This window comes from Chelonia mydas, chromosome 2 (genome assembly GCF_015237465.2).
Source record: "Chelonia mydas isolate rCheMyd1 chromosome 2, rCheMyd1.pri.v2, whole genome shotgun sequence".
Taxonomy (NCBI): domain Eukaryota; kingdom Metazoa; phylum Chordata; order Testudines; family Cheloniidae; genus Chelonia; species Chelonia mydas.
The window spans coordinates 195,367,549-195,393,152 of record NC_057850.1 but is presented as its reverse complement, the minus strand read 5'-3'; the positions used below and the strand labels follow the sequence as shown (position 1 = coordinate 195,393,152).

Here is a 25,604-nt window from a genome sequence, read left to right as displayed (position 1 = left end):
TAAGCCCAGGTGCCCTCTTTTGAAGCTCAACAGGGGTCAGCTGAACCAATGGTCACAGGTGCATTGGCCCTGCTCACTCTTAAAGAGCCAGTGTCACCCTGTGACATCTTCCCATCTTGAAAACCATCCCAGGCACAAAATCTGCTCACCTACCCTTTACTGTAATGGTCATATTGAATAAGTGAATGACATCTTATTTGCCAGTCAAAATAAACTCATTCACTCTAAGGGCCTGATTTGTAGTCCAATGAAAAGACTCTCATTGACTCCAAAGGGCACTGGAACAGGCTCTGATCCAGGACAGCACTAAGCACGTGCTTAAGTCCCAATGTGTTCAATAAAGTTAAACACATGCTTACGAGCTTTCCTGAACAGGAATCCTTTCATGAATTGGGGTGTAGTGAGAACAATTTTTCAGTATGATCTTAATCTATACTGTTTTATTGGTTAGTAATCCTGTGTCCGATTTGATTTCTTGTAATGAAGGCTAGAATTGTGGGTCATATTGTGTAACTGACTATTAAGCAAACTCCTCATTGATTTCAATATGGCTTTTTGCTCAAAAATAGATGACATGATACAGTCCCAGGTGTTTAAATTATAATTTCATTAGCCATTGCATGTTTGAGAAAAAATAAATTTCAATATCAAAATAAATTAAAAATTAAACAGAATTACTGAAATATGCACTGCACTGCACGAGTTCAGGATGATTTAATGCTCTATTGCTGTCTACTATGTTCTGCATAAACTGGATAGTCTATACTGGAGATTGACATTTCAGACTACATTATAACTTCAGAGAACAGTTTTGTCTAATGCATGATAAGTATAATGGGCTTATCAATGAAGCATAAATTCTATTTGCTGTTAGCTATATTCTGTGTACATGGATTTCCTGCTTCAGACAGATTATAAAATGTTAATATGCTCATGTGCATGTAATTCTGACAAGTCATCTTTTATATCTGAGGCCTCTGATTAGCAGTATACCTTACTGTAAAATACCTAACCACGCTCCAAGTACACTTTCAAGCATGACTGAATACTTTACATAACCAGGGTCGGGTTAACCTTTTGTGGGCCCTAGCACCAAACATATTTGTGGGCTCCCATGTAGACGTTGTGGGCTCCAAGTGTGGGCCTGGTGTGGCAGTGCCACTAGTGCCACAGTATACCTGGTACTGAATCTCAGAGACATTTTTCATTTTGATCACACACCTCTGCATGACTATATTCATTGCCATACACAGATCCCTCAGCCCCCAGTTTTTATCATTAAGCTGTATATCCATGTGGGTTTATCAGTGTCCACAGTGAGCAGTAATTTCACAGTGATCAGGGGAAACTCCCCACAGATTTATCTCCTTCCTCATTCAGACCTTCTATAGCCATGAATCATAGAATATCAGGGTTAGAAGGGACCTCAGGAGGTCATCTAGTCCAACACCCTGCTCAAAGCAGGGCCAATTCCCAACTAAATCATCCCAGCTAGGGCTTTGTCAAGCCTGACCTTAAAAACTTTGAAGGAAGGAGATTCCACCATCTCCCTAGGTAATGCATTCCAGTGCTTCACCACCCTCCTAGTGAAAAAGTTTTTCCCAACATCCAACCTAAACCTCCCTCACTGCAACTTGAGACCATTACTCCTTGTTCTGTCTTCTGCTACCACTGAGAACAGCCTAGCTCTATCCTCTTTGGAACCCCCTTTCAGGTAGTTGAAAGCAGCTATCAAATCCCCCCTCATTCTTTTCTTCTGTAGACTAACATTCCCAGTTCCCTCAGCCTCTCCTCATAACTCATGTGTTCCAGTCCCCTAATCATTTTTGTTGCCCTCTGCTGGATGTTTTCCAATTTTTCCACATCCTTCTTGTAATGTGGGGCCCAAAACTGGACACAGTACTCCAGATGAGGCCTCACCAATGTCAAATAGAGGGGAACGATCACGTCCCTCAATCTGCTGGCAATGCCCCTACTTATACATCCCAAAATTCCATTGGCCTTCTTGGCAACAAGGGCACACTGTTGACTCATATCCAGCTTCTCATCCACTGTAACCCCCAGGTCCTTTTCTGCAGAACTGCTGCCTAGCCATTCGGTCGCTAGTCTGTAGCGGTGCATGGGAGTCTTCCGTCCTAAGTGCAGGACTCTGCACTTGTCCTTGTTGAACCTCATCAGATTTCTTTTGACCCAATCCTCTAATTTGTCTAGGGCCCTCTGTATCCTATCCCTACCCTCCAGCATATCTACCTCTCCTCCCAGTTTAGTGTCATCTGCAAACTTGCTGAGGGTGCAATCCATGCCATCCTTCAGATCATTGATGAAGATATTGAACAAAACCAGCCCGAGGACCGACCCTTGGGGCACTCCACTTTATACCGGCTGCCATCTAGACATGGAGCCATTGATCACTACCCGTTGAGCCTGACAATCTAGCCAGCTTTCTATCCACCTTATAGTCCATACTTCTTTAACTTGCTGGCAAGAATACTGTAGGAGACCGTGTCAAAAGCTTTGCTAAAGTCACGGAACAACATGTCCACTGCTTTCCCCTCATCCACAGAGCGAGTTATCTCATCATAGAAGGCAATTAGATTAGTCAGGCATGACTTGCCCTTGGTGAATCCATGCTGACTGTTCCTAATCACTTTCCTCTCCTCTAAGTGCTTCATGTCTCCAGTACTACCCTATGTCACCAGTCACTGTATGTGGTTCTGGTCTCAGCTCAATAAAGTTTCACAGCCAACAGATACATGATCAATTCTGACAAATCCCTCCCTCAGCGCCCATCCTGCCATTTGAGCAAGCCACTTGCAAACACCATTTCCCCAAAGTGAGGACTTAGCCCCTGGGAACTGGAAGTCATCAGCCTTTCTCCGTTTGCTTCCTTCTACATGCTAGTCTACTACCTGGTCACCACCATCTCTCCCCATGCTTGTTTCCCTTCTACTTTAGGCATGCTCTCTAGCCAGCTGGGGCTATTCTCCCCCTACAAGCCTCATCTGCTTCCTCTTTCCCTGCTCCCCTTGATATTTCTTTCTTACAGGTGACCTCTGTTCCTTGAGGTTAACTCCAATTTCTTTATCCGCTCCTAGCTTAATGGCCCCCAGTAGTCACAGAGCCACCTGCAGCTTCTCTGGCTACAGCCCTGGGGCCAATTGCCAGAGATCAGCCTTAGATAGCTGCAGCTGCTAGCAAGGGAGGGGTGGCAATTCCAAGGCTGAGCATGCTTGAACCTTGCAATGGCGAACTAGAGGTTCTAAATCCTCAGCGCTGGCCCTGCAGATTCTGGAGTTTGGTGCTTCCCTCCTCTAGTCTAGGCCATGGCTTTAAGTACCTGAGATGCCCATCACCTGCAGCAGAGACCATCAATTCCCATGCACCCCTCAGCTTGCACATAATCATGCAGAAAGTACAGCCTGAATGATTTTGGAGGCTGGGGTGCCAGGAGGTTCCCATCCCTGAGCAGCAGCTCTGCAACAAACTCAGATGGCCCCCCTCCGCTGTGGGACCAGGACCCTATGAAGACAGTGGAGTTACCCTGTGTATAACCAGTTCTATCCAAAGCCTGTTGAAGTAAGTGGGAGTCTTTTCATTGTCTTTAATGGGCTGTGTATAGAAGCAAAGGACCCCCATTCTATACTGCACTGGTTTACTAGTATAACAGGAAGGACTCACATTACCTAGTGAATAAGCAACACCTCCTACAGCACCTAACTTTTTCTGAGAGGCCTCCTGTCCAATTACTAAATGTAAACCTGAAAATATCAGGTCATATGGTTACAAAAACCAGACACTTCTGAATTCAGCAGGAATTTTGGATGTACACAGAACACAGACAGGACTGGTTCCCACGTGGTTACAGAACTGCAGTCAAGTGGAACAATTTTCAGCTTGTGTGATTGGAGGATCTCTGATCCATATTGTAAGACTGTCCTACATAAATAAGGATAAATTGAGGTGCCCTTGTTATTCTTTTTTTCCACTCTTCATTTCTGTGAGGAATTTGCCAATGCAATATCACTGTCTTCTTTTTAAACAAACAAAACTAAAAAAAAATGGCAATGGCTGTTGAAAATAGAAATTCCAGTCCTAGTTAGCACTGGGAAGACCCCAGCATTTGTTGCTCAATTTTATCCTACTTTTTCTACAGCAAATTACAGTGGATCGGTATATTTGATTTGGGAGAAATGAAGTAACAGCTGCCCAAATTGAGCTTGAGCACTCCTGAATTTTGAGGGAGTTTAAATCTGGAAGGCATGTGCAAGATTCCCTTTCTGAATATTGGATAAATCTGCAAAGGAAAAGTCAATTTCTGCTTCCGTGGCTCAGAAGTGGAAATCTTCCTGAGTGCCTGGTACTGTACCTAAAGCTGCCCAGGTCCTCTAGTAGAGCCTCCCCTCACTTACTTTTCATTTTAACTTCTCCTGGTGGGGTCCACATACCTCCCGTGCTAGGCTTCAGATAGAGAGGTGCACTGTCCATTCATTCCACCCAGTTCCTTCTCTGGGGGCTGCCAGGCAAGATCACACCATACACCCCTAATACCATACACTCCTAATTCCCTAATAGCTCCTTGGGTTCTCAGCTCCCACGCTGGATCCCTGCTGCTCTGAGGCTCCGCTTCTGCAGCGCTGCGAGAGGAGAGGAAGCGAGTGTTATGAGGCCCCTTCTGAGCTTGGGCCCAGTGCTATGGAGCCATTGATGCCATGGTAAATCCAGTTCAGTTATAATAAAATGACCAAGGGAGGGAAGGAGGTTGTCAAGTCCACTTTTTTAATTTTAGATTTGAATTTTATGTTTTGAGTTAGTATTATCTTAGAACTTTAATAGGCATCTGTTTAAAGTAATAAGATCAGCTCTTAATTTTTAACATTGCTGGCATTATAAAATACAAGAAAAGAAGTATTCAGTAATAAAACAGCACCAGATATTATAGAAGGAATAATAGAAGATACATAAGTCATTGATAAATTAGATATACACACTGAGATGTTTAAGTGTGGGTGAGAGAAGGATAGGAGTCCTACCAGAATTAATGATTTTCTCTCATTTCTCATTGCCAGGACAAAAATGTAAATAAAAAAATGTCTGAGTTTCTTCATACCCTTTGCATTAAATGTGAGGAATTCATTAAAAATGCTGAAACATGTTAATATATTTTCAAAAATAACTAGCCTATTCCAATCATTTGGTTTTATAAAACACATACAACATATCCTATCACAACAAGTTCCTGCCCCATTCCTCTGCAGGTGCAAGAGATCCAAAACACAGCTGAACTTACTTACTTATTCAGTGGAACCCAACTGAATCTGCCACCTCTGTTTTCTCTTTTCCCTTTTCCCCCTATTACCCTCTTTCACCTAGATTTTTTATTCTGACAGCTGCAGATAGAAGCACCATGTTTGGTAGCAGAAGAGTTTACGCCTTTATCCAGCTGCAGGGTGAATCTGAAGTGTTGACTGGACAATCTGAGTCCATTTCCCTCCATGGCCAGTGTGACGTTGGCAGACCAGGTACCAGCTCATGCCAAGCCCCCTCGGCCTCAACAGAACATTGGCCAATACATAGCTAGAAACATGTCTGGCTCACCTATGTGTTAATATTGTTAAAATAGAAGTTAAGTTTACAAGAATGTGTTTAGTGTTTAGACTTTGTGAAATGCTTGTAGGATGCTGCATATAGTAATCTCACTTATAACATCTGTACCCCATGTTATAAGGTTATACTGAGTGTTTGCATTGTAAACCTCTGTAACTGTGTAACTCACCAAACATGAAATGTAAAATGCTGGCTTCCTTTAAAAGGGCTTAGGTTCTGCCCACCAAGAAGGCCCATTGAAGCCAAATGAGCTATTATGAAGCAACAAGGAACAAAGACTCTGTTAATTGAATTTCTCCTCCCCGCCCTACCACGAAGAACTCATCCATCAGCTTGAACTCCTGGAGGAAGGGAATAAAAATCCCCAACAAAAAGAAACTGGATCTTTATGCTGCTGCTGAGGGGCAAATATTTTTAAGCATAAGCAAGGGATCCCCAATTGCTTAGCTGAGTTAGCCGTAGAGGGCATACAGAGCTTGCATATTACAGCAGCTTCTATTACCTTTTGGAACCGAAGACTGTAATTCGTGTGTGTACGTTTACCTGTTTTAACCTTGTAAATAATTCTCATTTCTTTTTCTTAGTTAATAAATCTTTAGTTAATTTATTATAGGATACAAGCATTGTCTTTGTTGTAAGATCTAAATGCAATTGACTTGGGGTAAGTGACTGGTCCTTTTGGTCTGGGAGTAACCTGAGTATTGTGATTTTTGGTGTAAGGGACCATCTGTCACAAAGGCAAGCTTATATTGGTAGCAGGATAGATTGGGGTACCCAAGGGGACTGTCTGTAACTCCATGTTAAGGCTGTTACAGTGCTTCTGGAATTCACACGTGATAAATGGTTGGTGAAATCTAAGCATAGAACTCACAACCAATTTGGACTATGTGCTCTGCTTCTTAACAGTCTGCCCTGAGGTTGGTGCGCACACTCTTGAGCTACTCCAGACGGCTTGACAGCCAGCTCCTTGTGCAAAGTGCCTCTATATCTGTTGCTGATGCCAATGTTCCTGTCAGTAAGTCTGCCACTGAGAGGTGTATTACCAAGTAGCAAGTGAGAACACAGCTTATTAATGGTAGAAGGCCAAGAATTGCTCTTATTTATTCTTATTACTATTTACAGTGCAGTGCCTGTCCCCATGGCAGAATGCACAGGTAAAGGCAGACCCACCAAGCCCAAGCACCTTCAGGGAAACACTGCAAAAGGGCATTGCACTTCTCAGGAAGGCCTCCCGGAGATGGGTGTCATGCTCGGAGCTGCTCTTTTATTTCAATAGGTATGAGGCAACTAGGTGCTTTTGAAAATTTCGCTAGGTGCCTGAATACCTTAAAAATTCTAGCCCTAAGCCTCTTTTCAAGCCTTCTCTTCCTTATCTGGCAATCACAAGACTAGATTGTTTTGGATACACAGGCTGTTCAGCTTTAGCCTGATTAAATCAGTTTTCGCCATATTTTGGCTTATTGTAGATCTGATCATTCCAAACACCGATTGTTCAATCTTCAGTCAGAGTCAGACAAGTATCATTTATTCTACTTATTGATTACTGTAATTATCTTTTTCCCCATCTGTCTTGGGTGCCCTTACTCTAATACTTAGGGCTTGTCTACACTGGCACTTTACAGTGCTACAACTTTTTCACTCAGGGGTGTGAAACAATACCCCCCTGAGCACTGCAAGTTTCAGCGCTGTAAAGTGCCAGTGTAGACGGTGCACCAGCGCTGGGAGCTGTGCTCCCAGCACTGGTCGCTATTCTCCTTGTGGAGGGTTTTTTTTGATAGCGCTGGGAGAGCTCTCTATGCTGCGACTAAACAGACATGTTAAAACACTGCTGTGGCCAGCGCTTTAAAGTTGCTAGTGAAGACATGCCTTTAGAGTGAAACCTGTAGCAAGGTTGTGCTGTTTGAATGTTAAGATAAATTTTTAAAAAAAAATTATGAAGAGCCCAATCTTATCACTGGCAGTCAATGAGAATTTTTCTAGAATGCAACTATAAAGACTTTATAATTACAGTTTCAAATTTCTTTTAGTATTCCATGTAGACTCATATTAAAAAGTCAACAGCTGTTTTTAGACAAGATGCCCTATCGTTTAAAGAACAATGCAGAAAGTGCTATTTTTGCTTATCTAAAAAGTCCAACAGCCAAGTGAAAAGTGCATATATATCTCAAATGCTTCTTCAGAATTTCAGAATTGCAGTCAAGATTATTAACAAACAATTAAGAGAAACTAAAAATAAAGGTGAGAGTACACGAACCAGATCTTCAGCTGGTATAAAAGTGTAGCTCCATTGTGTTCTACCCCAGAAGTGACTTCATTGGTGCTATGATGATTTACACAAGCTGAGGATCTGGCCCAGTATCTGTAATTTAAGGGCAAAAAAACCTTTTTTTTTTCCTTGGGTAAAATAAGCATTACAAACCTAGGGAATTCAGAGTTAAGGTTAAACTTAAAGGTAAACAACGGACATGTACAGTTAAAGCACCCACAGCTTTAATTCTTCTCTGTACCACCAGTCTCTACTTTTCCTTTCTTTCCTTTTTTTTTTTTTTTTTTTTTAACTTTAAATCTTACACAAATGCTGGCTCATGTGACGGATGCTTTGCCTTCTTCAGTGTGATATGGGTTATTTAGGATCAAGGACTTTCTTAAGAAGTTCTCAACTACATCTTTGTCTGTATGAAATTCTCTCCTCTCGTCCTCTCTTTGTAATCTTTTTATTAATCTTTTTTCAAAATGTTTTTTTAGAAGTCTGCATTGCAAGACTGAAGAAATCAGAAATTTTTTGAAGACACGATGGCCCTGATTCAGCAAAGCACTTAAGTATTTAAGTGGTTTGCTGAATTGTGACCTATACAGTACTTAATTTGTAATGAAAGAGGTGTTGGGGCTCCAGAAATTAGGTGCCAGGGCATAACCAATTTTTTTTACATTCATAACTGATGCAGCAAGCCCAGAGGTGCCGAGACTATGAATTGCCAAGCCTAGAGTTGCGGGGTCTCAGCCCTGGCGAGCCCTAGCATAAATTAAGCAATGGACTTATATTTGTACATCTTATACAGCAGGGGTCGGCAACCTATGGCACGCGTGCCAAAGATGGCACACGAGCCAATTTTTAATGGCACACTGCTGTCTGCCGGGGACCCCGGCAGACAGCAGCGTGCCTTTAAAAATCCTGCCCGGCCCGGCCCGCTCTTCTCCACCCCCCACCCACCACTTTCTCCTTGCAGGGCAGGCAAGCTTCCCCCGGCCTCTTCCCCCAGTGTGCTGGGTTCCTGCCCCTCCTTCTCTCTCTCCCTGCAGCCGATCAGCTGACTGCCCTTGCTACGGATCGGGAGAGGGAAAAGTGGAGCCGCAGTGTGCTCTCTGCTCCGGGGACCTTAGGGAAGGGGGTGGAATCGGCATAACCCCTCCAGCCCCCTGTAGTGAGCCGCTCAGGGCAGAGGGCTGGGAGGATCCCCACGACCCCAGCCCGGACCCCCAGCCCTCTGCCCTGACCCCTGCACCTCCCCACAACCCCAGCCTCTTGCCCTGACCCCTGCACCCCCCTCACACACACTCAGCCCTCTGCCCTGACCCCTGCACCCCCCTCACACACCTCCAGCCCTCTGCCCTGACCCCTGCACCTCCCCACAACCCCAGCCTCTTGCCCTGACCCCTGCACCCCCCTCACACACACTCAGCCCTCTGCCCTGACCCCTGAACCCTCCACATACCCCAGCCCTCTGCCCTCACCCTTGCACCCCCCAGCCCCGTGCCGTGACCCCTGCCATAACCCCAGCCTCCTACCCTGACCCCTGCACCCCCCCACCACCCCAGCCCTGACTCTGGCACCCCCGCATACCCAGCCCCCCCACACCCCATGCCCTGACTCTTGCACCCCCCCCATCCTCACCCCCACCCTGAGCACCAAACGGGAGCTCCTGCACACACACACCCCACATTCCCACCTGCACCCCTTGCACCAAATGGGAGCTGCCCAGGTAAGCGCTCCACACCCAAACCTCCTGCCCCAACCCTGAGCCCCCTCCCTCATTCTAGCTCCTGGCCAGACCCTGCACCCCAACCCCCAGCCTGCCCCTTCACCCCCAGCCCTGTTCTCAGCACACTCCCCCCTCATCTCAGTGCAGAGAGAGGAAGAGAATGGCTAGAACCAGGGAGAAGGTAAGTACCTAGTCTATGTGGACAGGGCCGAGACCCCAGACTGGCAGCAGGCTGAGTGGGGCCGGCAGCCGGGACCCTGGCTGGCAGGAGCCGGCGGACGGAACCCCAGACCGGCAGCGGGCTGAGCTGCTCAGCCCGCTGCTGGTCTGGGGTTCTGGCTGCTGACCCCTTGCCAGCTGCGGTCCCGGCTGCAGGCCCCACTCAGCCCGCTGCTGGCCTAGGTGAACGGAAGCCCAGGCCATCAGCGGGCTAGCAGTGTAAGATCAGCATCTTAATTTAATTGTAAATGACGCTTCTTAAACATTTTGAAAACCTTGTTTACATACGACAATAGTTTAGTTATATAATATAGAGAGACCTAAAAAATGTTAAAATGTATTATTGGCATGCAAAACCTTAAATTTAAGTGAATAAATGAAGATTCGGCACACTACTTCTAAAAGGTTGCTGACCCCTGTTGCACAGTATATCTGACATCATTTATTTCATGTAAGTGCTATATTGTCATTATCTGAGCCTAGAAGGTTTCGTATATGTAAAGACACGCTGGTTAAAATTTTCAAAATCACTTACGTGACTTAGGACACTATATCACGTAGGAGGCTAAGTCACATGACTTTAGGTGGCTCTTAGGAGCTTAAATCACTTAAGCACTTTTGAAAATTTTGCCATATATTTGTATTAACTAATACTTGAAAAATTAGTGGATCATAGAAACTTAAGCTCCAGATCAACAAACCATCTCTGTTCAACAAAGCACTTAAGCACATTTTAAGTGCTTTGATGACTAGCAACAGATTTATATACCTGCTTATGTGCTTTGTTGAACTGGAGCCTTAATGAAGAATGTTGAATAATTACCTTCTTTATGCTACTGGTCTAATAAGAAATGTGAAAAGTACATATTTTTCATTGGACAGTGTATGGCTGTAAAGGAAGTTGGCACTTCTTCAAGAACCATATGATTAAGATTAAGGGATTTTAGTATATGTGGTCCCAGATTAGTTTAAACTGATATGAAAAGATAAATTACGTCATTCATATTTTTTTCTGGATGGATCGTCAAGGCACAGAGTTAAGGTTATTTTATCTCTATATTTGGCACTGGTATGACCACTGCTGGAATACTGTGTCCAATTCTGGTGCCCACAATCCAAGGATGTTGATAAATTGGAAAGGGTTCAGAAAAAAGCCATGGGAATGATTAAAGGATTAAAAAGCCTGGGTTACAATGATAGACTCAAGGAGTTCCATCTATTTAGCTTAACAAAGAGAAGGTTAAGGGGTGACTTGATTGTAATCTACAAATACCTACATGGGGAACAAATATTTAATAATGGGCTCTTCAGTCTAGCAGAGAAAGGCATAACACGATCCAATGGCTGGAAGTTGAAGTTAAACAAATTCAGACCGGAAGTAAGGTGTAAATTTTTAACAGTGAGAGTAATTAATCCTTGGAACGCTTTCCCAAGGATCATGGTGGATTCTCCATCACAGAAATTCTTAAAATCAAGACTGGATGCTTTTCTAAAAGACATGCTCTAGGAATAATTTTCAGGAAGTTCTGTGGCCTGTGTTACACATGGCATCCGACTAGATGATCAAAATTGACCCTTCTGGCCTTGGAATCTATGAAAGGCTGTATGAGTGCCTTAGAGGTGCATTTCTTTGCCTTCACATGTTTAGATCTCTTAAGATTAACTTTAACTTCTGAATTTCCTGGGTTCATAATGCTTGTTTCCATGATAATTAAAACATTCTTATAATTTTTTCATCCTTAAATTATTGGTATGTACTGTTAAAAACCATATCAATTTAACCTAATATTCTGTCTGCGAATATTAATATTGGGCACTTGTAAAATGCCAAATATTTCATCCACAGATCTCAGTGCTTTACAAATCATTATTAACACCATTTTACAGATAGGGAAACTGAGGTACAGAAAGGTTACGTGACTCGCAAAATTACGCAAGTCAATCATAAATCTGGGAATTTAACCCAGGTCTTTTGACTTTCAGTGTGGTGCCCTATCTGCTTGATCACACAACCTCCCAGACCCATTCTACAGGTGTACCAGAGGTATCTAGAGAGAATCTTCAGAAGCAATGTACAGTACCTCTGCCTTTGATCTTGCCTTAAAAAAATCTCTTTCATATACTCCTTTCTCGCTGAAGACAGATGGACATAATAATGCATAAGCATTGGCTTCATCACCATAATTAGTTCTGTCACTGATGCGGCGAATACGAGGGGCAGGAATGTCTGAACGAATGGTTGGAACGCCGTATAATGGGTAACCTGTGGGGAAAAAAATCAATACATAACATAAAGAAATGAAAGAACTATGTTTGCAGCAGTAGCTCACACAGAAATAGCAGCTGTGTCATATAGTATTCCCCCAAACTAGGGAAGGGTGAACTACTTTGGATAAAATAAGAACTCACCTGAAATTCTGCCTGAAACTCAAGTCAAATCTTTTTTTATGGGGTTTTAAAAAAGATTTAATTTTCCTCCAACCCAGTTTTTACATGCTTCTACACTTCATAGTTTCAGCTATAACCAGAAGCATAAGTATTTAAATACTGTAAGGAAGGTTATTGTTGCTTTATTTCCAACCAAGCAGATTTTATTAGAAATATCATAAAAAAATTGTTTCTCCTGGGACTTCCAGTATAATTTCTAGACCAAAGAGTTTTGATTAACATCCAAACCTTAATCTTAAGCATATGAATCAAATTTGATTTGATACTGTTGGATAAATTAGATTTAGGTAGTGGACTATTCTATGTAATTAGCACATTTGCCAATACTTTCTAAAATTGCTTCTGATTTTGTCTTCACTAGCATTGACTGTACTTACAAGTTGCAGGGAGACCTCCTACAGTTGCATTGTACTGAGAAGAAGTTGTGCGATAATCAGCAAATACACGATCTGTTGGTCTTGTAAGAGTTTTTGGTGTCTTTTCTGAAGTTCCAGGTTCCTTTGGTACAAGATCTTCATCTTTCAACAGTGATCCATCATTTGTTTTTATTTCTGCATCTTCAGGTAGGAAAGGCTCAGAACCATCTGGCTTTTTCCCTATAAAATGTGAAGGTTATAAAATAGACAATTATTAGATGCACACAACATAGTAAATATTTTAAGTAGTAAAAACAGTGACTTAAATCTACATTATTATTGAGTAGAAAATATTTAATATATAGATTACACATTTTCAAATGGTTCTGAGAGATTTTTAATCTCTCCTGCTTTACGGGATACATTTGCATAGCAAAATAAACTCTTCAAAAAATAAAAAGCCCTACTGTTCTGACTGAGATTTGCACCTGATAGGCTCTAATATTAACCCAGCTTTAAAAAGTGCTTATGATAAAATCAGAATCCCTGGACTTTTACAATCTCCAGTGTATCACTTCAAGGAAAAATAAAAACAAAACTTTCTCCAAGGATTTCTCCAGGTTGGAGGGAGGAGGGGAAGGGGAGAGAGAGAGAGAGAGAGAAAAATATAATCTTTGGTGCAACCCGCTTAAATAATAAAGTGCACATATATGAAAAAGGAAAAAACAACAACCGTTACTTCTCATGTCTGACAGATTAAAATTAAGTTATTGTAATTTACCTTGATATAGCACAATGAGGCAGTGGCGGTCATGGAACTATTCTCTTCTATAGAGGTTCTTATACTGTGTTCATCATCATAGTTTCTGAGCACCATCCAATAGAGCATAAAGCAACATGACTACACATTTCTCACATATTATTTGTTCTCTCATGCTGCATATGGCTCCCTGATTCTTTGCTCCAGCACAGCTTAGAACAGTGGTTCTCAACCAGGGGTATGTGTACATATGGGGGTACACAGAGGTTTTTGGGGAGTACATCAACTCATCTAGATATTTGTTTTACAACAGGCTACATAAAAAGCACTAGCAAAGTCAGTACAAACTAAAATGTCATACAATGACTTGTTTATACTGCTCTATATACTATACACTGAAATGTAAGTACAATATTTATATTCCCATTAATTTATTTTATAACTATATGGTGAAAATGAGCAATTTTTCAGTAATAGTGTGGCTGTGACACTGTTGTATTTTTATGTCTGATTTTGTAAACAAGTAGTTTTTAAGTGAGGTGAAACTTGCGGGTACACAAGACAAATCAGACTCCTGAAAAGGGTACAGTAGTCTGGAAAGGCTGAGAGCCACAGGCTTAGAGCAATCTGAGGGCTGTCCAGAACACATACCATATGAGGGCAGCTGAAGTGCATTGTATAGGACACTCTGACTGCTTCCACACCACCACTCTCTTTCTGTCCCTGTGTTGACCAGAGACATCAAAGTGGAAGATGATGAGCCATCTACACTGTACTATGCCAACTGGGGAACTCCCAAGTAGGCGCTTGTGGGAAGTCCCAGGTTTAAAATGGAGCCAGTGGCGCCATGGAGCCAGGCCCATGCTCAGAAGGGGCCCTGTTCTGCTCTGCTTGCACTGTGTCCTGAGACCCCACCAGCCTGCTGGCTCCCCCCCCACCCTGCCCACCACTTGTTCCTCTTGGCCTGCCGGCCGGCCGAGAACTCCTCTCCACCCCCTGGCCGGACCCCAGTGCATCTCTGGCTCTGGGCAGTCTCTGCTTCCCACCCCCTGTGGAGCCCCATCTGTCTCCCCAGAGCTGAGCCGCCTGGGGCTGGTATAGAAGCCTGGCCAGTCTTTGTCGGTTTGGGGTGAGGGGGAACAGTGGTGGGGTGGGCTTGGCTGGGCCCCTCCAGGCAAGCGGGTCCTGAGGGAGCCCGGCCAGGGCAGGCCCTGGCCTGGCTGATCGTGCCACTCCTGAGGGGCTGGAGCGATTTCCCCACCCTGGGACCAGCCCTGGCTGCACCGCCGGCTCAGCCCGACAGATGCAGTCACCTCCCAGTAGGGCCGGTGAGTGTGGCCAGGAGGCAGAGCGTGGGGGAGTGGGTCTCTGGGGGAGCCTGGGCGGGGGGACGCTGGGCTGTGAGGGGGCAGGGAAGATGTGTGTGTTGGAGCACTAGGGAGTGGGGGGGGGTCTGTGTGGGGTGCTGGGCAGTTGTGGTGGGGTTGTGTGCAGGGGGGTGCTGTGCATTTGTGGAAGAGGTCTGGGGGGGGCGCTGGGCATAGCGGGTCTGTGGTGCTCTGGCCATAGGGAGTTGCGGGGGTGTTCGTGTTGAAGGGGGGCTGTCTAGCACGACATGGGCCTGCCCCCGAGGGGAAGGGGCACGCTAGCAGCACAGGGCAGGGTGGGCCACTGTGCGTCTGACAACTGCCGGTTTGTAAATAGTGCCCTTGCACTGGGCTGGGCGGAGCAGGGCCTCCCCTGTCATGCCATGTCCCTGGCTGGTCCCTCGCTCTGGGGACTGACCTCCCTGAGCCATGCTCCATTGCCTCCATAGGGGCACACAAATGGTTAATCTGGCCCTGCTTGTGGGTAGTTTGTGCTCTTTTTAGTCTGCTAGGGTAATATAAAGGGAGCTGAATGGACCAGAAAATCTAATATCTAAAGGACTCATTGCCAGCCATCATAATTTCAAAACATGAAATTGTAGCAAGAGCTCACTGTTCAAATGGAAACATTACAGATGAATCCAGGTTTTTGCTAGCAAATGTAAACTTTTAACATTTTTCTTTAGCCATTTCCTTTTTGTTTTCCAATTTAACCCCCTTCCAAACTCTAGCAAATGGGGTTGGTAATTCCCAGTGGGGAATCCATTCATCCAGAACACAGATCAGAGGAGCCTCTTTGTAGCCATGCTCCACAATGTACTGGGGGCCTGGAAGCACTGTGTGGGCTTCCATATTCTACTCTTCCTGTGCAGTATGTGTTCTGCTTCAGCCAGGGCCTTTTCCAGTGGCTGAGGAACAGACAGGATTATCCCCTAAGTGCTTTCTAGTACTAAATCACATACCTTTTGTAATTATGTTTTTTTCAAATTCTTCAACAGACATTTTGTCTTTCCAGTTAAGAAAGTTTACAAACTCCAGATAGTCAATCAGACCATCTTTATCCAAATCACAGTAATCAAATAAAGCATCCAGGAGTTCCTCATCTAGATCGATATTTAGCTGAAAACAAGACTTCCTCAGTTCTTCTTTGTCTATCCTCCCATCTCCGTTCTGTGACAAATAACACACAACAGTTATAATCACAAACACTGCATAAGGGATGTTCAAACTATGGCCCATGGTCCGGAAACAGACAATAGGTCATAAATATGTAGCCAATCATATAATTTAAGAATATTCAAATTGAATCTTGGAATCACAGACATGTATGATTGGGGAGGGACCACAAGAGGTGATCAAGTTGAACCCCATGTGCTGAGGTAGGACTGATAAAAACCTAGACCACCCAAGACAAGTGTTTGTCCAACCTGTTCTTATAAACCTCCAGTGATGGTGATTCCACAACCTCTCTTGGAAGCCTATACCAGAACTTAACTACCCTCAAAGTTAGTTTTTCCTAATATCTAACTTAAATCTACCTTGCTGCAGATTAAGCCCATTACTTCGTGTCCTACCTTCAGTGGACTTGGAAAACAATCAATCACCATCCTCTTTATAACAGCCCTTAACATATTTGAAGACTGTCATCAGGTCCCCTCTCAGTCTTCCCTTCCTCAGACTAAACATGCCAAGTTTTTTTAACCTGTCTTTACAGGTCAGGCTTCCTAAGCCTTTTATCATTTTTGCTCTTTTCCTCTCAACTCTCTCCAGTTTATCCACATCATTCCCAAAGACAGAATCCAAAAATCCAGAGCAGTTTGGTAATTCACAACCTGAATTCACATGCATCAATGAAATAACTTTTTACTTAGATAATAAGGTAACTTGAAATTAAGAGCTAATGTCAATGTAACAGTGTACTGTGACAAGATGACAGTCTAATAATAAATGCTAAGGCAAAGATAAGATTTGGCATGCACAAGTTTACACCGCAGCAGAGCCACCATAATATTTCCATTGCAGGGGAGCTAGCCCCTCCTGCCCCACCCTAGTTCTGCTGCCTGCACCACTCTACACATTTTGTTCAATTCTACAATATTATACAGCTCTCCTTCTGCACACACCCATTCACCAAACTACTCTGCCCCTCCCAACACTGTTAGTTGTGAATGGTTGTTGTAGCAGCTAGGTATGCTGGCAGATGGTAGTTTGGGAAAGTGGTTGCTGGAAGGCTGGTATCCTTAGCTGAGACAGAGTGCGACACATGGCTAGAAAGGGTTAAATATCCTGCAAAATAAATAACCTTCAAAATCAAAAGACTGGGGAGATAATGTTTGTGTTTTTGTGTATTTACATATATATGAGTAGGGTCAACAATGTAACCAATGGTCCCTGTCTATGCTATATTCTGATAGTTCAGAGATCAAAAGAACATCCTAGCATTTAAATGAATTTTAAACATGGGATATCTCTGTATTCATCTCTCTTTGAAATGTACTGTGAATGGTGAAGGAACAAGCAAATTGCCTTATGTTAATTCGTAAGCTAAGTACCGGTGATGGACCTCCTTCAAAGTCATCCTAATTACCTTTTGTTCCCTGAGGAACTCCAATTTGTCAAAGAGAACATAACATAGTATAAAAAGTTTTAGAGTAGCAGCCGTGTTAGTCCGTATCCGCAAAAAGAAAAGGAGGACTTGTGACACCTTAGAGACTAACAAATTCATTCATCGGAACAAAGTGAGCTGTAGCTCACGAAAGCTTATGCTCAAATAAATTTGTTAGTCTCTAAGGTGCCACAAGTCCTCCTTTTCTTTTTATTGTATAAAAGATCCCTTGGGTCCTGATTTTGTCATCTCAGATCTGCTTAAGCTTCATTGGGGGAAGTTTGAGTTGCAAGATTGAGGTCCCAGATATGCTGGTACTCCCTGAATATGATATTTGGACATTAGACTATAACCTATGAACTATTTCTGAAAGAACTCGTTGCAACTACAAAGGTCACCATCTCTGCTATGAATATGAATGTCAATGAATTGAACATGTCTGTATGTATAATGATCTTTTAACCATATTCTCTCTCTCTCTTTTGTTTTTTAATAAATATTAGTTTAGTTAATAAGAATTGGCCGTAGCGTGTATTTGGGTATGATCTGAAATATTCAATAACCTGGGAGGTAATGTCTGATCCTTTGGGATTGGTAGAACCTTTTCTTTTATATGATGAAATAAGATTTTCAGGAATCTTCATCTTATTTGATTTAGGTACCTGGACGGAGGCCTGAGGCTGGATCACTTTAAGGGAACTGTGTTGTTTGGACTTCTGAGTAACAAGTGAGGTAATAAAGAAGCTGTTTTATGCTGGCTTTGTAAATCTAAGTATTGAAATATCCACCAGCTTTTGGGGGATTGTCTGCCCCGTTCTTTGCAGTTCACCCTAATTGAGTGATCTTAGCTGGCCCCCCTGGGACCCCAGTCACACAGAGTTATGGTTTTGATGTGTGATTCATGGTGTATGGTAGTTTTATTAGTAGTAAGGTGTGGACCTGTGGGTGCAGGAGCAGAGAGTAGGTACTGTTAGGTGGCTTAACTTTTCGTTTCCTAACTCTTGTGGTTTTGTGTAAGGTATGTTATATGAGCAGCAACCTTAATTAATTAAGTTTGTGTGTATTCATTTTCTCTGGTTTTTTGGGGTTTTTTTTCAAATCGAAAGTAGGGGTAGGTTAGGTACTTTGCTTGGGAGTGCTTGGGTGTTGGTAGAAGCATAGCCGATGCTGGTGAAGTGGAGGCAATGTTTTCCAGTGAATACAGCACTGGACTGAGAAGTAGGAGACCTAGGTTTTATTCCTGGCGCTACCGCTGGCCTGCTGCAACACCTTGGCAAGTCACTTTGCTGCTCTGTGCCTCTGTTTCTCCAACTTTGAAATAGGAATAATGATCCTTTCCTCATTTGTAAAGTGCTTTGAAATCTACTGACAAAAAGTGATATAGGAATTATTATCATCCTTTTTAGATTTTCTGTATATAAAATCTTTATGTCCTCAGCTGCATGTGAAATATTATGTCAGCAGCTGCATATAAAACCTTCTCCATTGTAGAATAAAATCTACCAGAAAAGTGTAGCTGTTGCCAGCGATGTGTCCTATGTAGAAGATATTATGTTAAAAATAGAGACAATTTTGCCAATGCATAAGATTTTATGTTAGCTGCCTGAAGTTTTTCTTTATGATGAATAATGACAAAAATTGTTGATCCTCAAAAATTATTTTAACTATCCATTGTATAAGATTTACTGAAAATTCAGCTTTATATGTTTGTGTGTTATATAATATTATTTTAAAGATACATAACAACAAAAAAGTGAGATTTCCCCAGATAAATTACAGCCAGAGCCAATTTCAAACAGATTCTATTAAAAACGTCTGAAAAGAAACAAAAAAAATTACACAGAAAATTCAAAGGGAATAAAACTAATATGAAAGCTTCACACAGAAAGATCATCTACAAGTACAGAAAAACAGAAATGTATGCTCTATTTTAATCCCGTTTCAGAATGCAACCTCAACTTTAGAGTTGCAACCAACACTTCTGCAATAAAACCTACATACCATGCCACACCCTTGCGTATAGAGTACATAGTAGAAAGGTTTGTCTCTCATGTTGTCCTATCATATTTTCAACTTATATTTAATTTTCATTACTATTCTATATACACTCATGGACATATCCATAACCTTGGAAAGTTAATATGTATCACACACACATATTATGCACACAAATTATGTGTATGTAAATTTGTATTCTCTCAGAACACTGACCTTGTCGTAATGCCTGAATGCTTCTAGTAATGTGCCAAAATTGTGGTAGTTAGCTTTCTTCAAATTCTGTCGAATTGCAGTGAAGACAGCTCTCTCTCTGTCTTTACCACGGAGGAACTCACTCGGAACCTTATTGTGAAGAAGATCACCAACTCCTACAAAATAAATAAACTCCTGTTGAGTTACACATTTACAGTGAGCTAAATTTTTCAAAAATGGATTCTAATTTTGGGGGCCTCTTCTGATGTATGCTCAACTTGAGACTCCAAGGGCCTGATTTTCAGCGTTGCTGAGCACCCACAACTCTGTTTGACCCATCTAATTGCAAATGGGAAGACAGCTGGCCCTCAAGATGCTCTCCTTATTTACATGTGGCCCATGCCATGAAAAGGTTTGTATATTCCTGAGCTAGACGCTCACAACTCTATCTAGAACCTCCAAAAACTCCTAAAAAAGAGATGAGAGTTAATAGAAAGTTAAGTTAATAGATTCAGGAAAAGTTGCACAAATGGGGAACACAAATTGCCAGTGTCAAGGGACATGTACTATGGATGCCCTATCTCTAGCCCATTCTGTTCCAAAGGGGCAAAAATATTTTTAAGAACTAAGGAAAATTGAACACAGTATTCCAGATGAGGATGTACCATTAATTTTTATAATTGCATCATAATATTTTCTGTATTATTCTCCATCCCATTCCTTAGGCATCCTAGAATTTGTTTGCTTTCTTGACCACTGCTGAACATGGAGCACAGGTCTTCAATGAGCTGTCCACAGTGATACTCAAGTCATTTTCCTAAGTTGATAAAGAAATTTAGAATCCATTATAATGTATGAGTTGTTCAAATTATCCCTCCAAATATCCATTACTTTCCATTTGCCAAGACTGAATTTCATTGGCCATGGTATTGCCCTGTAATTTAGCTTGTTTAGGTCCCTCTGAAGTTCCTCACAATACAAACACACTACAAACACTTATGCACTTGACTTCAGTGGACTACTCAAGGTAGTAAAGTTAAGCTTGTGATTAAGTGTTTGCAAAACTGGGGCCAATATTCTCTGTCCTTGACTATTCTAAATAATTGTGTGTTGTTTGAAAATGTTGCCACCTCAATGCTCCCCCCCTTTTCCAGATCTTTAATAAATATATTAAAACAACACCAGTTTTAGTATGGAATTTTGAAGCACCTTGCTGTTAACTTTTTGCCATGACAAAAATTGTTTTCTCTCTCTGTCATAAATATAAAGGGAAGGGTAAACCCCTTTAAAATCCCTCCTGGCCAGAGGAAATCTCCTCTCACCTGTAAAGGGTTAAGAAGCTAAAGGTAACCTCGCTGGCACCTGACCAAAATGACCAATGGGGAGACAAGATACTTTCAAAAGCTGGGAGGAGGGAGAGAAACAAAGCGGGTATGTGTGTCTGTCTATATTCTGTCTTTGCCGGAGATAGACCAGGAATGAAGCCTTAGAACTTTTAGTAAGTAATCTAGCTAGGTACGTGTTAGATTATGATTTCTTTAAATGGCTGAGAAAAGAATTGTGCTGAATAGAATAACTATTTCTGTCTGTGTATCTTTTTGTAACTTAAGGTTTTGCCTAGAGGGGTTCTCTATGTTTTGAATCTAATTACCCTGTAAGGTATCTACCATCCTGATTTTACAGGGGGGATTTCTTATTTCTAATTACTTCTATTTCTATTAAAAGTCTTCTTGTAAGAAAACTGAATGCTTTTTCATTGTTCTCAGATCCAAGGGTTTGGGTCTGTGGTCACCTATGCAAATTGGTGAGGCTTTTTATCCATTTCCCTGGAAAGCGGGGGGTGCAAGTGTTGGGAGGATTGTTCATTGTTCTTAAGATCCAAGGGTCTGGGTCTGTAGACACCTAGGCAAATTGGTGAGGCTTTTTTACCAAACCTTGTCCAGGAAGTGGGGTGCAAGGTTTTGGGAAGTATTTTGGGGGGAAAGACGTGTCCAAACAGCTCTTCCCCAGTAACCAGTATTTGTTTGATGGTGGTAGCGGCCAATCCAAGGACAAAGGGTGGAATATTTTGTACCTTGGGGAAGTTTTGACCTAAGCTGGTAAAGATAAGCTTAGGAGGTTTTTCATGCAGGTCCCCACATCTGTACCCTAGAGTTCAGAGTGGGGGAGGAACCTTGACACTCTCTTAGCCATTTTCTGATCCATGACAATACCTTGCCCCTCACACCATGACAACTAATATACCCTTTTGAGGGACTTTACCAAAGGCCTTTTGAAAATCCAAATAAATTATGTTAATCAGTTCTCTTTTTTTCACTGTTTTATTAACATGTTCAAAGAATTCTAATACATTAGTGAGGCACAATTTTCCTTTGCAGAAGCTGCACAAAATTATCATTTCAACCAATTACCAGGTACAGAAGTAAAGCTTATAGGTCTGTAAGCTGTTGAATAATCTTTAGCACCCCTTTAAATTACAATATGACATTTGCTACCCTCCACTTCTCCAGCAGAATAGCTGCTTTTAATGAGAGTGCATATCTTTGCTAGCAGCTTAGAAACTCATTCTTTATTTTCTTCAGCATTCTTAAATGTATACCATCTGGGGCTTGTTGCTTTTCAATTTACCTGTCTCATCCAGCACCTCTTCCTTTGACCCCTCAAATACTAATAATACCTCATTTTTATTACCAGAAAAAAAGCAGGTCCAAGGTAGGAATCTTCCCTACATCTTCTGGGGTGGAGACTGATGAACAGAAATCCATTACTTTTTAGTAATGTCTTATTTTTCTTAATTGCTTCCTTAATTGCTCCATGGGTGATCCAAAGGATAAAACGGTTATTTACATTCTCATAACAGTTGTTCTTCAAGATGTGTTGTTCATGTCCATTCCACATTAGGTGTGTGTGCGCCGCGTGCACGAGTGCCGGAAACTTTTTCGCTTAGCGGCTCCCATCGGGCCGGCGGGGCACCCCGAATAGTGCCACTGCACCGTGCATATATACCCTCGCCAGCCCGACCCCCTCCAGTTCTTTCTTGCCTGCGACTCCGACAAAGGGGTAGGAGGGTGGATGGTGGAATGGATGTGAACAACACATCTCGAAGAACAACAGTTACGAGAAAGTAAGCAACCGTTTTTTCTTCTTCAAGTGCTTGTTCACATCCATTCCACATTAGGTGAATCACAAGCTTACCTCTGGAGGAGGGTAGAAGCCACGGAACAACTGCTCAGAGGACTGCTCTGCCAACCGCCACGTCCTCTCTGGCCTGCTGGCTGACCGCATAGTGGGTCGTGAAGATGTGCACTGAGGACCAGGTGGCTGCTCTGCAGATCTCCTGGATCAGGACCTGTGCCAGGAACGCCATGGAAGTCGCTTGCGCCCTGGTCGAGTGGGCCGTGACTGCCGGGGCTGGAACACCTGCGAGCTCATAGCACGCTCGGATGCAGCTTGTAATCCAAGACGAAATCCGCTGCGCCGACACTGGGAGGCCTTTCATCCTCTCGGCTACAGCCACAAACAGCTGCGCGGATTTGCAAAAGGGCTTGGTGCGCTCCAGATAGAATGCCAGGGCTCGATGCACATGCAGGGCGTGCAAGCTGCGGTGACTTGGGTCTGTATGGGGTTTCGGGAAGAACACTGGCAGACAAATGTCCTGGCCCAAATGGAATTGGGAGACCACCTGAGGGAGGAACTTGGGGTGCGGCCGGAGCTGCACCTTGTCCTTGTGAAATACTGTATACAGTGGGTCAGAGGTGAGGGCCCTCAGTTCGGACACCCTTCTGGCCGAGGTAATGGCAACCAGAAATGCCACCCTCCAGGAAAGAGAGAACAGGAAGCAAGGGGCTCAAAAGGGGGTCCCATGAGTTTAGAGAGGACCAGGTTAAGGTTCCATGGAGGGACTGGGGGGCGGGAGTACGGAAACACCCTCTCTAACCCTTTAAGGAATCATCCAACCATTGGGTGGGAAAACACTGGGCCCCCCAAGAACCCCGGATGGAAGGCGGAGATGGCCAACAGGTGTACTCTGAGTGAGGACGGGGCTAGCCTTTGCTGCTTGAGATGCAGGAGGTACTCCAGGATGGCCTGCACCAGGGCCTGGCACGGCTCCACCTGTTGGGGTTCACACCAACACGAGAACCTTTTCCACTTGGCCATATAAGTCGCCCTGGTAGAAGGCTTTTTACTGCCAAGCAGAATCTGCTTCACGGGAAGGGAGCACTGGCTTTCCAGGGCGTTTAGCTACAGAGCCTCCACGCCGTCAGGTGCAGTGACTGTAGGTCGGGGGGGAGAAGCCGCCCACTGTCCTGCGTAATGAGGTCCCGATGTAGGGGCAGGACTACTGGTGCCTCCACTGACAACTCTGGGAGCAATGTGTACCAGTGCTGGCGGGCCCAGGCTGGGGCGATGAGGATCACCGCTGCCCTGTCCCTGCGCACCTTGAGTAGGACCTTGTGCACGAAGGAGAGCGGGGGGAAGGCATACATCAAGCCCCCTCTCCACGGGATCGCAAACGCATCCGCAAGTGAGCCCGGGCTGCGGCCCTGGAACGAGCAGAACCGCGGGCACTGGGTGTTGGCCCTGGTGGCAAACAGGTCTACCCAGGGAAACCCCCACCTGTGGAAGAGCGAAAGCACAACGTCCGCCCTGAGCGTCCACTCGTGCATGCGGTACGACCTGCTGAGGGAGTCCATCAGCTCGTTTCGTATCCCCGGGAGATAGGACGCCTCAAGGTGAATTGCACGGGCTATGCAAAGTTCCCAGAGGAAGAGAGCCTCGCGACAGAGTGGCGAGGAATGAGCCCCACCCTGTTTGTTTATCTAAAACATGGCAGTAATGTTGTCTGTCAGAACTGTCATGCTGTGACCTCTCAGAGTGGCATGAAAGGTCTGGCAGGTGAGACAAACCGTCCTGAGCTCCTTCACATTGATATGGAGCGACCGCTCTACTCCGGACCACAACCCCTGCGTCATGAGGTCCCCCAGATGAGCCCGCCATCCGTGGTCTGACGCGTCCGTCACCAGTGTCAGGTCCGGTTGTGGGGTGGCAAAGGGGATGCCTTCGCAAACCACAGGCTGGGACTGCCACCACAGCAGGGAGTCCAGCACGTCCCTTGGGGCTGCCACGACCAAGTCCACGAGCGAGCCACACCTGCAGAGTCCTGAGTCTCAGTCTGGCATGCCTGACCACGTGCGTGCATGTTGTCATGTGGCCCAGCAGCCACAGGCAGCACCTGGCTGTTGTCGTTGGAAACTGGCACACGGAGGCCACCGCTTGCTGGATCACCCAGAATCGGGATACTGGAAGGTTTTCCCTGGCCTGTACCACGTCCAGGACCGCCCCTATGAATTCCACTTTCTGCATGGGCAAGAGAGAGGACTTGGGGACGTTGAGGAGTCCCAGCTTGCGGAACAATCTCAGGGCCACCTCCACATGGCCCCGCACTTCCGCCTCGGATCGGCCCACCAGGAGCCAGTCGTCGAGGTACGGGTACACCCGGATTCTCTGTCTCCGTAAGAAGGCCGCCACCACTGCCATGCACTTCGTGAACACCCATGGGGCTGCGGCTAGACTCAACGGGAGAACCGCAAACTGGTAGTGTTCTTGGCCCACGGTGAATCGTAAGAACCACCAATGGGCTGGGTGGATGGCGATATGAAAGTACACGTCCTTCATGTCGAGGGCAGCATACCAGTCCCACGGATCCAGGGAAGGGATGATGGTGCCCAGAGAGACCATGTGGAACTGAGTCTTGACCAGGAACTTGTTGAGCCCACGCAGGTCTAGGATGGGGCGAAGGCCCCCTTTGGCCTTGGGGATGAGGAATTACCGGGAGTAGAACCCCTTCCCCCTTAGGCTGTGCGGCACCGCCTCTACCGCCCCCGCCTCTAGCAGCGAGCAGACTTCCTTCTCTAGGAGATGCTCGTGAGAGGGGTCCCTGAAGAGGGACAGGGAATGGGAGTGGGGGGGGGGGGAACTGCAGCGAGTACCCGTTTCTCACCTTGCGTAGGTCTGACATAATGGTGGACCACACATGGGAGAAACGGGACAGGCAGTTCAGGAAACAAAGGGATG

General features: G+C 44.3%; 1 protein-coding gene across 1 annotated transcript in view; it reads right to left on the bottom strand.

The window, feature by feature from the left end:
- Positions 1-25,604, bottom strand: part of EFHB (EF-hand domain family member B) — a 46,395-nt gene that overhangs the window by 6,524 nt on the left and 14,267 nt on the right. The window contains exons 9-12 of the mRNA XM_007053237.4: positions 19,551-19,705; positions 15,697-15,904; positions 12,629-12,847; positions 11,885-12,066 (exon numbers count right to left, since the gene is read on the bottom strand). Coding sequence (XP_007053299.2) covers positions 11,885-12,066; positions 12,629-12,847; positions 15,697-15,904; positions 19,551-19,705 — 764 coding nt within the window. The remainder of the gene's footprint in view (positions 1-11,884; positions 12,067-12,628; positions 12,848-15,696; positions 15,905-19,550; positions 19,706-25,604) is intronic.